Source organism: Sebastes fasciatus, chromosome 10, assembly GCF_043250625.1.
Source record: "Sebastes fasciatus isolate fSebFas1 chromosome 10, fSebFas1.pri, whole genome shotgun sequence".
NCBI lineage: Eukaryota > Metazoa > Chordata > Actinopteri > Perciformes > Sebastidae > Sebastes > Sebastes fasciatus.
The window spans coordinates 27,895,847-27,908,781 of record NC_133804.1 but is presented as its reverse complement, the minus strand read 5'-3'; the positions used below and the strand labels follow the sequence as shown (position 1 = coordinate 27,908,781).

At 38.5% G+C, this 12,935-nt stretch overlaps 1 protein-coding gene across 2 annotated transcripts in view; it reads left to right on the top strand.

Moving 5' to 3' along the window:
• Positions 1-2,008: 2,008 nt before the first annotated feature.
• fgfrl1a (fibroblast growth factor receptor like 1a) overlaps positions 2,009-12,935 on the top strand; it is an 86,815-nt gene continuing 75,888 nt past the window's right edge. Inside the window, exons 1-2 of one of the 2 annotated variants that reach the window (XM_074649237.1) lie at positions 2,009-2,507; positions 5,169-5,272. In XM_074649237.1, the coding sequence (XP_074505338.1) occupies positions 5,212-5,272 (61 nt within the window). In that variant the 5' untranslated portion in view covers positions 2,009-2,507; positions 5,169-5,211. Of the gene's footprint in view, positions 2,512-5,168; positions 5,273-12,935 lie in introns of both variants that reach the window. The other variant, XM_074649236.1, reaches the window with a different exon arrangement.

Here is a 12,935-nt window from a genome sequence, read left to right as displayed (position 1 = left end):
TAATTTGCTAAAACTTGCCAAAACTCTTGCGAGACTCGCTGCCTGATGACCTATTCTAATCTTAACCATTCCAGGTCAATGCCTAACCTTAAAGTGGAAGTGAATCAGTCAACCAAGTAAAGCTGACTTACTAAATGGATTTCCACTCTAATGAACAATTACATAACAAACGTGACAAATGTCAGCATTTAAAAGAAAAATAAACTTTTTTACTGTGTTAGCTGATGCTTCTTGTTTTCTGCACTATCCCCTTTGCTGCTGTACACTGCAAATTTCCCCACTGTGGGACTAATAAAGGAATATCTTATCTTATCTTATATTATATTATCAATCGAAATGTACAAAGTAACTAGTAAATAATGGTATCAAATTAATATAATGGAGTAAAACCTACAGTCAATGCAATATTTCTCTCTGAATTGTAGAGAAGTAGACGTATAAAGTGGCAGAAAATGAAAATACTCAAGTAAAGTAAGTAGTTAAGTGCAGTACTTGAGTAAATGTTACCTTCCACCACTGACAATGCATTCCCCTGCACAATTCCTACAGGACTCCTAACAACTAAAACATATTCCTGAGAAACTTTTTTTGTAACAGGTCAGGTCAGAAATCATCTTGTCAACCACTGTCAATCATTGATAATTCAAAAACACACTGCTTTTGTGCATATGTGATTTATTAGTTGAAAGAGAGATTGTATTATTACTTATATTATATTATATTATTATTTATATATTACCCTTCCTATGCTATCAATGCTGCAGGGAATTTACTGGAACTATTTTTGCTGTTATCACATACAATATGTGAGCTTCATCTTGTAAAAGCCTCAAGATTCAAGATTCAAGATTCAAGATTCAAGATGTGTATTGTCACGCCAGTTATACAAGTACAATCGTGTGAAAAGCTTTAAAATAATAAGTTATATTACAGTTATAAAAGGAAATACTTTGTACAAGGCATATTAAGAACATATACAGTATTTACAGTATAAGATATATGATTGAGGTATTGCACTTGTTTATTGCACTTTTTGTGTGAGAAGGTGTCGTATGAATTATCTATTCAAAAGTCTGATGGCCTGGGGGAAAAAACTGTTCCTCAGTCTGCTGGTGAGAGTCCTGGTGGTCCTGTATCTTCTACCAGAGGGCAGGAGGGAGAACAGGCTGTTGTGAGGGGGGAGGGTTCTCCTTAATGACCCTCAGGGACTTCCTGAGGCCTATTGATGTAATAACGTCTAAATGCCATAAGGTGGCAGTGTTGGCTCATAATGATACTTGAAGTGAGCTCTCACTGACCACAGAGCAAAGCAATGTACAACTGTACAAGTGCAACTGTACATACACTAGACTTCATGAATATAATAGAATAGAATTGAAAATAGGAAAAACTTCTACTACTACTACCAATTTAATATCTTTTTTAAAAACCCATTTTTACAAAAAGGCTTTTTTAACTCCGTATTGCAACAGCTTGATGCACCTTTTCCCCACACCTTATATTTCCCTCTTTTGGCTTATGTGTAGTAACTTATTGTTTTGATACCACTGGTTACATGTTTTAGTTTTCTCATTATTTGGTCTTTAAGTTTTGTTCTTTTATTGTTGTTTTTATTTTGTCTGTATTTCATTGTATCTGTGCAAGCACTTTGAAACTATGTTTAGAAAGGTGCTATACAAATAAAAATTATTATTATATTATAATTACTACTAATAATACTAGTAGTAATAATAATAATAATAATAATAATAAAAATAAAAATAAAAATAAAAATAAAAATAAAAAATTAATATAATGAATAATGGAAATCACAATTTTGTTAATAACACATGATTTAAGTTAATTAGAGATAATATCCCCCCTCTTCTTCTTATTCCCCCTTAAACCGCTCCAAATTTGTCCAGCCCGTTGCTGCTCTCTGATTGGTCCGCTGTCTGATTGGCCTGCTCTCTGATTGGCTGAAAGTTCTTCACTCTGGACGGTCAGTCGACGCTCGGTTTGTTTTCTCGCCTGCAGCTGAAATCTGGACGCTGAGCTGCTGCTGCTGGAGGCAATGTGGAGATATAGTATTCAGGCTTTTCTTTTAATAGAGAAGTGTGTGGATAGATACGAGAACAGGCGGGACTTGTAGAGAAAGTTTTTCCTCTTTCTTTCTTGCTGTCTCTCTCTCGAGGGTTTTTACATGTGGACTGTCATTCAGAAATACTACTGCAGCCTCACGTGTTTGACCTGAGCCTATATATCTTTCATTTTTTCTTTTTTTCTACATTTAAACACATATTTTTCGCTCGGTTAGTCTACTTTTTACACTTTTGTCAAACTTCATTCACTGTGCGTTTCTTTGCCAGACGCGTCTCTTTTATTATTCCTGGCTTGAATCACGGATTAAGTTCATCATAACATCACTGGAGAGGAGGTGAAGGACTGTTTTCTGGAGAAAGGCATGCTATACGTGCATGTCACAGGAGGGTAACAAGACTGTGGAGATCTCATCACTTTCTTTTACAGTAAGTCCACCTTTATTATCAGCCAAAGTCTTTATTAAATATTTATTTATAATGTATATCCACAGGGTCTTAATGCTTATTTATCTGATTTTATAGTGAGTTTAAAGAGAAGATAACACATTATACAGTAATGAATTGTGGAAAGATGTCAATAATTTTATACTTTTTTAAACATTTTCTCAGATTTTGCACTGTACTGTAGTGTAATATTATATCTGGCTGCTATGATTACAGTGACAAAAACAGTAATGCATTTTTTCTTATTCATTTAATTTTAAGATAAGATAAGATAAGATAAGATGAACCTTTATTAATCCCCAGAGGGAAATTCAGGTGTCAAAGCAGCAACATCAGCAAACAGAGTGAAACACAGGAGAGGTAAAGGTATACAAAAATTATATTTAAAAAAACAATAATAGAGATATAAAAGATACAGAGTGAATGGGTGAACAAAGTGTGTACAGTCCATCAATAAATAAATGTAATATGTTCATATGTGCAGTCTATAAAGTGGTATATAGGATGTACTGTATAGTGTAAAGTAAGTGTATATAGGATGCATAGTGTAAAGTAAGTGTATATAGGATGTATAGTGTAAAGAAAGTGTAAAGTGCACCAGTGGTTAGAGTCCAAGGTGGTTGCAGATCGTGCGTGTTTAAAGTTCTTAAAGTCCTCGTAGTTCTCATATGGGGGTCAAGTGAACTTGTTTTATCTCCTAATCAACTCTTCATTTCTTCTCTATTAGTTTTGTTTTCTGATTAAGTCTAAAAGTTTAATTTAGAGTCATATATATGCAGATTCTTATATCTTCAGCGGTATTAATCTACAGGAGTTTTTACTGAAAGTCAAGTTTTGTCATATCTGTGAAGTTGTCTGTGTTATAACATGTTACTGCTCTTGCAAAGTGGTTATAACTATAGCCAGCTCATTCACATACTGTATATAGTACAATATGGTTTAATAAGGGAAGTTGAATACTGTATGAAGGCAAGTGAACAGGGTTTATGATGCAGGTTTTTTTTAATTAATTGGCATGTAAATGATTTATTTTAAACAAGTGATACTCAAGTAAAGTAAGTACGCCATAATTGTAGTTGTATACAGTATTTGAGTAAATGTACTTAGTTACTTTCCACCACTGACAAGTCATTGCTATGCGTAATTTCTACAGGATTTGTTTTTGTAACAGGACAGATCAGAGAACATCTTGTCAACCAAAGTCAATCATTGATGATCTGAAAACATACTGCTTTTGTGCATGTGTGATTTATTTAATTGGCATGCAAATTATTGATTTTAAACAAGTGATAAATATAAATTCATTAGACCTCCTGTTTTGGAAACAATCACAGGTTGCAGACTCTGCTCCTCCTTAAAGAAACTTTTACTCTTTAATTTACAGCCACTTTCAGCTGCTTTGTATGATGTTTATTGTAAATTTAGGGAATAAAGATTGTTCTTTAGATAAGTTCAATACTTATTCAAATAAAAATGTGACTAACCTACTACTTTGGTGGGTTGGAAATCTGATTGCCACAAATCAAATCAATTATCCTGCACTTTTTAAGTGTGTGGCAGTTTCTGGTGAACTGAGACTGCTGAGGTTGACAGATGCTGATCAAAGATACAGCATGTGAAGTATTGAAATATGATCTCATAAGGTTCGGGGAAGAATTTATGTGGCGGAAAGATTAAAACCACTGTAAGGAGAGACATATGGACAGGTGGACGGAATAAATCTGCGAGGAAAATAGTTTGACTTTCAGAAAATCTCTGCTCCTGTGCCATTAGGGCGGATTTGTAGTCGTTGTCCAGCCAGTGATGCAACACTTTATTTTATTCTGACTGCCGAGGACTTTTGTGAACCCAAATAACCGAGGAGATGAAGTTTTGAAGTGAGTGCATGTATTCTTCCTCACCTCCTATCTAACATCTACCTTTTTAGAAACTTTAGCCTGGTGGGTTTTAAAACATCTGAACAGGAATTAAAGGTGTTATTAGAAATACACATGTCTCTCAGCTTTGTTCAGAGAAATTACATTTTATTACTTTCCTTTATTAAGGAATAAGTTGATTATTTTCTATCAAGTTTAGGGCTGCAACTCAAACGTCTTGTTTTGTCCACAACTCGATGATATTTACTGTCATAGAGGAATAAAGAAACCAGAAAATATTCACATTTAAGAAGCTGGAATCAGAGGATTTAGACTTTTTTTTCTTAGAAAATTTCTCCAACCCATTAATCGATTATCAAAATAGTTGCAGATTAATTTAATAGTTGGCAACTAATCAATTAATCGTTGCAGCTCTAATCAAGTTATTCCTTTCTCTTCTGAAATCCAAGGCAGGTTTTCACAAAGATGCTCACCAGCTGTCAGCCAGTTGGTAGTAAATTACGTTTTAATTCCTTTGCGCCAGCGGCTATTTTGGGCAGCAATTAATAAAAAATAAAAAAAACATCAGATGGTGAAATGATGAATATGGCTGGTGGGTTTTTGGAATAAATCAGAGTCTGGCAGAGGACGATAGCAGTTTAGATAAACTGATGATTTATACGAAGATTAAAATGCACCTGGGGTGGGAAATAATTACTCAGTATGTCATAAATAGATACAGGATATCACCTGTTATCCTTTAATAAGCAACTTCATTTCCTTTCAGATCTAAGAGGCTGAGGATTCTTCTTCCAGAGAATTAAGCCTAAATGGAGCTGCTCTGGGTCTTTCTGCTGCTGGAGGTGGTCGTGACGTCCACTGCTGCCAGAGGTGAGTAACAGAAGCACTGATTTCCACAGAGACTCGGAGCATTACAGTCATCAATGCCAGCAGTAAGATAAATCACTGCAGCTGACGTCACTATGTGGCGGTACTTCAGTAGTTCTTCACCTGGCGTGGAGTAAATATACTGGAGTGAAAGTTCCTATTTTTACATTCTTGCTTCTGTTCCAACCTCGGAAGGATTTGTTGGAAACGTGGTGGTACGATTGCTTTGACTTTGGTTTCAGACACAATTGTGTCATTGAAGCTGAACGTATGATGGGACGGTCCGGCTGCACGAAAAGGCATATGAAAAAAAACGATAATGCACAAGGCAAAAGTGTGCAATAAGAACGCCGTTCTTGCGTGTGATTTGTACGCCATGTAGTCTGTACTGACTGCACTGTAAATGCATTTGCAGAGCTGGTGACGTAAAATAAAAAATGAGAAAGACCGCTTATGATGGGCAGGAAGGGAGGTGGATGCGTCCAAAAAACACGGTACTTTCAAACAGGAGACAGGTGCTTGAGACCGGTATTTTGTAAGTTACGTTAGCGATGTTTGTGACGTGTTTTCCGTACAGATGTTGTGTTGTTTCTGTACGTATTATACTTAGTTTACGTACTTATTTTAAGGCCAACCATGACTTTTTTCCTAAACCTAACTAAGTGGTTTTGTTTCCTTAACCTAAGTGAGTGGTTTTGTTGTTCCCTGCTTGTACTGCACCTTCATACACGTGTGTAATATTCACGCCTCAGCGAAGCAAATGATGACGTGGCATGCTGTCGTCTGCTATCGGACAGGCGGGTCTATTACATGCTTTGACGTGATATCAGGTTGGAAGGGAGGACAGTAGCAGGAGTGAACCCTCTCCTATATCTTTTTCATCTTTTCTATCATCTGGTCTTTGGAACTACTTTAATAATGTGCTTTGTAAACATCTTTGTAATCCTTCATTGGCTCGTTCTGCACTGATACATTGGCTCAGATATTTTGGACTAACTGCAGACATTTGTCCTTGGTTGAACTTTACTTCATGAATGCTTTTGCTCTTTAGATAGTCAGTGAACTTTTGACTTTGGCTGGTTATTCAGTTACTCTTGTGTGGTTTTCTACCTCCTGCTTATTTTGCAAAGACGCTACCTTGTTGGCTGCGGAGTAAAATTGAACTCAAAATCTAAATTGAACAACCCCACAGGGAAGTTGGCGGTCAGGGTCAGATATAGAGAAGTACCCTCAGTACTTGGCACGCAACCTTGTCTCTCTCAATAAAACTAAACATAGTTAAAAAACAAACAACAACAGCTACAGAAGCTATTCATAAATGAGAACGATCCCCAGCATGCAGGCGTTAAGGGCAGACGGTCGAGGAGTTGGCGCCCGTTCCCGAGATCACACCAGTGATGAGTTTTCAGCGGGAACAAAGCTGCATTCAGCGAGGCGAGGCCGAGGCAGCGTGCAGACACGGGGCCGAAAGTAAACACAGGGCCATAGACCGCAAAGAGATGAGATTAGATTAGCCTATTAGGGATGTTTGCTGTGCAATGCTACAGCATTTCCTCCCCCTCACCGCCTGCAGACTGTCAATGAAACCAGGGCAGGCAGCAGAGAGAGGCAGAAGGCGGGGGTAAGGGTGGGAGGGAGGGAAGAGGAGATGAAATGGGGTGAAGGAAAGAAAAGGGGGCCCCAGGACATCAGGAAAAGTGGAGTAATAATGGATGATAAAAGATAAAGAAGAGAAGTAGGGCAAGAAGAAAAGGAACTAGGAAGAAATGGGAAAAAATGGACAAGCGAAGATTATAGGAGGGGATGTGAGAGAGAGGGCAGGAGAGCATGAAGAGGACAGAGGGGACAAAATGTCTTAATGAACCTATTAGAGACTGAAGTGCTCCCTTATCTTGTGATGAGCTATACGTGAGTTGCAGGACAGATCATACTGTATCTCTTGGTTAAACTACAGTATTAGCTCTGCAGAAATCTAACTGAAGCTGCTGTGAAATGAGGTTGTAATAAAAAACATTTTACACTGGGATGTTAGTGATGAGAGGGACGCTGGGTTTTTGGTGGCCTTGTGGTCTGAGGTTCATACCATGTGATTGTGAATTTGTGGTTTTGAACTTGAGTAAAGCAGCATGTCATCTGTTCTCTGTCTGTATCTCATCTTAAAGTATCATTTTAGTTTAACACAACAGAAGAATTATCCGAATCATGGACAAGAAGAATGAAAGGAAATTGTAGATTTCTTCAAGAAATTAGCTGCAGCGAAGAATTTAAGCTACTTAAATAAATCAGAACTGAGGCAGATAATATCATATTTTAACCCAGAATCTGGCAGATCCGGCACTTACTGGATCAATTACTGCAACTGTATTTGACCATTTGCAGCAAGGTCGCAAAATAAAGAATTCATTTAGAACAATTTGGTATATTAAATGAGATAATGAGAAGTAAAGAAAACTCATAATTACAATCTTCATTCTTCAAGAAACGATTGTGGAAAGCTTCCTCTCACAGTCCGCCCTTGTTTCATTCACTCTAAGAAATGACGTAGAAAAGCGTTTTTATTAGAGACTTGGTGAGTACTGAGATGTCCCAGAGAAATATGCATACCGGAGGTGGGTTACTCGGCAACTGTATCAACAATGAACAATAAAATGCTAAATATCTTAAGACACATTGTAACATGATTTGAAATTGAAAACATTAACTCTTTTGTGGCCTCATCCGTCGGGGCAATCCCATTTGCACACAAGGTTCAGTTACACTAAAATGTAAGGATGCTATTGTATAAAATCCAGGAAGTTATGTCCAACAGCTCCTTAATAACTGCCTTAACATGACTGCAAAGTACAGTGTGGCTTATTGTATTAAAGAAATAGCTGAATGTGTTTAAAAAAGAGAACAAAATGATTCCTTTAAGGACAAATGAATAAATACCAGAAAGGCCAAATAGTTTTAAAGATTGTTATTTTTTCCTGGGCGTCCTTGGAGTTGTTGAAGGCCGAGCATCAGATGACACTCAAGGCTGTTTTCCACTGTGAGTGCTGATTGGCAGGAAGCAGGAAAGCAGTGGAATAGCTAAGAGCTTTGCTGGACGGCTGCAACACACAGAGATGAAGAGTCAAATTAGGAGATAGAGGGCTGGAACAGGAGAGAGAGAAGAAGAGATACAGGTGAAGAGAAAGCTAAAGAGAAAGAACAGGAGGCAGACAGAGATAAGATAGGGACGGAAAGAGATGCAACATTTATGCCCTTTATTACAGCAAAGAGTCACATAGACTGCACTCCAGAGGCTTACACAACCACACTGTGTCTGGGCCTCTGTGTCCGTGTGTGTGTGTGTAGCTGAGCATGAGACTGAGCAGCTGAGAGATTAGCCTTCTCCCCTGTTAGCTGAACGACATTGAGCTTGAATACAGGGGTCAAAGACTAGCAGTAGGCCAATCCATTCTGGGCTACCTGCAGCTCTAGACAGAGTTATGCCGCATTTCCACGGCATGGTACAGCACGGCACGACACGACTTGCATGGAACCGCTCTTTTTTGGTTAATCTAAACCTCTGTCAAGGTTCCAAGCGAGCTGAGCAGATACTAGAAGGTGGATTTAAAACACCTTAGGCCACCGATTGGTCAGAGAGAATCATCACTTGAGTGACACGTTGTCCCGTGCACAAACCAAAATAAATAGCCACGCTACCATCAATAGATACCACATTTTCTTTTATTCACTTGACCTTTTTTTAAAAAATAATGCAGGGTTTCCAGCAGTGTATTGCAAGCCCGGCAGCCCGCCGGGTTGACGTTGACTTCACGCTGGGCCAATTCATTGGGGATTTATGTATTTTTAAGGAATAACTCGTAGATTGTGTCGGTGTGGGCAAATCAATGGAGAGAGAGAGAGAGAGAGAACAGGCGTACGTTGTGTCTGTTTACTAGAAAGTGCATGTGTTTTTTGGGACAAGACGGGTTTCCGCGAGCCCGGTGTCCCGTAACGTTAGTGAGTGTGCAGTCGAGAGAGAGAGCGCGTACGTGTGTGTGGCGTACGGTGAATATGAAGTTAACAGTAACGTTATAACTGTGAACGTTGAAGTGCAGTGTGTACAGTTTAGAAGCTCGGTAAATAAATGCTTCAAATCCCAGGCCAAGTTCCCGTGTCTTGCTTGTCACCTGCAGATTAAAGTGAAGGGGTTTTGGGAGAACAACGGCTCAGACTCGTTCGCCCAGCTACTCTCTTTTTATTGACAAGCCGCCACTCAGAGTTTTGCTCAGCACCTCATCTCCTGGCTGTAGCTTCATATTGAATGGACAGTTGTGAGAGTTATATCAGTCTTCTTATAATTCTTGCCAAGAAATATACAAAAAAACGTTAGACACTTGGAGTGCACTGAACAGATTAAGCTTTCTAGATCAAGTTTGTTTATTGGTGAGTGCATGCCTGTGTTTCTGCTTGCCTCCATACGGACACACACACACACACATACATTAATTGTACATGTGATGTGAAATGCCACGTGTATGTCAGATGGTCATCAGCATGTCAGATGGTATTTACGTAAGCCAGCTGTTAAACGCTTCACGGTCAAACAACTGGAGCAGGGTGGAGAGGATAATGATAATGTGATTATTGAAGTTAGTCCAGCAGAGATTTTCATTTTTGATTTGCTAACACCAGCGATGTCGTGTTGAAATCATCTACAGTTTGTATCATCACATCATCTCGTCTGCCTCTTCTACCCCGATCCCTTGAAGCAGATTCAGAAAAGAAAGAGTACAACAAGTAATTAGATGATGAGAGTGGGTTTGTGCACATCGTTTCCTGATGCAAACGTCTGTCTAAACAATTTAATGTTTTCCGGGTGATTCTGCTGTATAGACCACCCATTGTCCAGAGGGAGGGAGAGGAAAAAGAGACAGAGATGAGAGGGTTCATTTGTTGTCATACCGAGTCTAAAGAGCCACAAACACATTAAAAATGCATCTCTACTGCATTGCTCTGTCAAAACAGAGATGCACACGCAGCATCAGAGAAAGACAAGAGAGCATCGGCGTGTAAACAACCGCATACGCAGATGATGAAGACGTATACAACTAGAAGACGCTACCCATAAATATGACCTAACACATGTAAGCACGTACACACACACACACAGCCCACAATCACTTAACAACCTCCTGTCCCACACACTCATTACTGAGGAATGTAATTAGCATGCTAACACTAACAATGATGGGTAGGAGAGAATTGCGGTTAGGTAAAGAGGGCTGGAGGAGGAGGCTCACAGTCACCAGAGTAATGGATACCTAGCAGAGCTTTCAACTTTGGTAGAAAAGTAAGTGATGACTAGATATGAGGATGAACAGACAGTTAGATGTGTCAGTGGTGTCTGTTGCAGTACTGGACAGCGGTGGAAGAAGTATTGAGATAATTTACCTAAGTAAAAGTTCAAATATCACACTGTAAAACTTCATTACAAGTAAAAATCCTGCATGCAAACCTTACTTAACTAAAAGTATTATCAGCAAATTGTGTTTAAAGCATGAAAAGTAAAAGTATTGTTAGTGCGGTGATATGTTCCTGTCAGTGTTTTACTATTATATCTGATGTTTCTGTATTAATATTACAGCTGCATTAATGTGTATGTTGCATTTTACTGCTGTAGATGCTTAAGGTTGGGCTAACTCTTTTTTGTACTGTTGGATAGTTTAATCTACAGCAATGCATCATATTGAATGAGATCATCATATGTTTTGTAGCGTTGCTGTCCTGTGAGATCCATCCAGCATCTCTAAAGAGTCAACTTTTCATGGTGTCAGAAAAACAGACCTGTTTTCAGCTTTGTGACGAAACATTTTCCAGCTGATCCATTAAATAGTTTATTTAGCTTAAGAAGTAGGATCATTTTCTCAAGACATAAAGGAACACTTCACCACAAACAATCTGGAGATACATAGTTTTCGCTGGACATGAAGTAACTAAACCTGTCAGACAAATGTAGTGGAGTAAAAAGTACAATATTTGCCTCTGAGATGTAGTGAGGTAGAAGTATAAAAGTTGCATAAAATGGAAATACCTTGAACAAGTACCTCGAATTTGTACTTAAGTACAGTACTTGTACATGTCCTTTGATACATTCCACCACTGGTACTGGATGCCATTTCTCCCTAGGATTGTAGTGGAAGCCTTCCTTAGAGATATAAAGTACTAGACAAAGGTGATGTTTTCCTTCCACTTATGTTCCCCTTACTATTAGACACATGTTTAAGAGATTTAGGAGAGTGTAGGGGAGTGAAAGTGGCTTTAAAGGCCACAATCAGATGAAAAAACGAATACTGTTCTTTCCCTACGCTCAAAAGGAGACTCATCTAAGTTATGTGGCCACAAACTCTTGTCTTTGTTTGAACAATATTAATGCTTTGGGTATAATAAATGTGATTCTGTATTTTGCATTTTGGCAGACAGCGTATGATTTAGGGCTGCAACTAATGATTATCTTCATTGTCTGCCAATTATTTGCTTGATTAATGGATATATAAAGTGTCAGTAATTTGTTAAAAATGTCCATCCCATCCCAGAGTCCAAGTTGACGTCTTCAAATGTCTTTATATTCAGTTTGCAATCATACAGAAACAGAAAAGCAGCAGATTTTCTTCCTTTGAGAACCAAAGAATGTTTGGAGTCTGGCCGACAAATCAACGGTGAAAACAGTTTCAGATTAATGTGCTGTCGATTGATCCGTCCAGTAATCTTTTCAGCTGTAGTATCATTTACCTGCTGGGTCAACTTCACGCTAAATACTTGCGGCTTGAAGAGTGTCCAACTTGCAGGGCTAAGAAAGGAGTGGCAAGGAGTGGAGAAATAGCTCAAGTTGAACTTATAACAGATATTTTGAAAGCCCCCATCTCTGAATATTGAGATTTGGTGATAAATGAATGCTTCCTGAGTATTTCAGTGTAGAAAGTACTGGCCTTGGTTTCAAAAGCTACCATCTAACAAAGACTTATGGGTGACCAATGAATAGATAAAAAGAGTTAATCTTTAATGAATGTTTAAACTGTGTTTTCCCACACACTGTGTTCTGATTAACCATGTCATTACATGTTGTGATAAAACACATTGTGTTAGTTGTGGTCTCTTCATATGAAGAACAGAGGGGCAGAGCGACTCGATTCCTCGCAGAGTAAACAACTGCATACCACAGACAGATGCTTCAAACACACAACTTTACCTCATTGTAAACAGACACACTCTATAGACTCACGTCAGTAAATCCCCTCCACCCACTCTCCTGTTGTTTAAGCATGCAGCGCGTCCTAAGTCACAGCTAACTATCGTAAATACCATATGACATGCTGATAACCATTATACGGCCTGATGGCGGTGGCGGGCATCTGCCTGCCAGAAGAGCTGGATCCAGAGTTGTGACATTCTTCATTAGCAGTCACAGATGAGGGTTTTAGAAAAGTGCATTCTCTCAAGCACGGGACAAAAATAATGAACAATACTTTTCAGTTAGGGAAGAACATTAGATTTGCCAACGACGCTGCTTAAGGTAGAATTAAAAAAGTCTTTTCAGTGACTCTATTATGCAACTTAATTTATTATTTCTATTAGTTCACTGTGATCGTTTTGTCCTTTTTAATAAGAGAAAAGCAGAAACACTCGATACATGTGT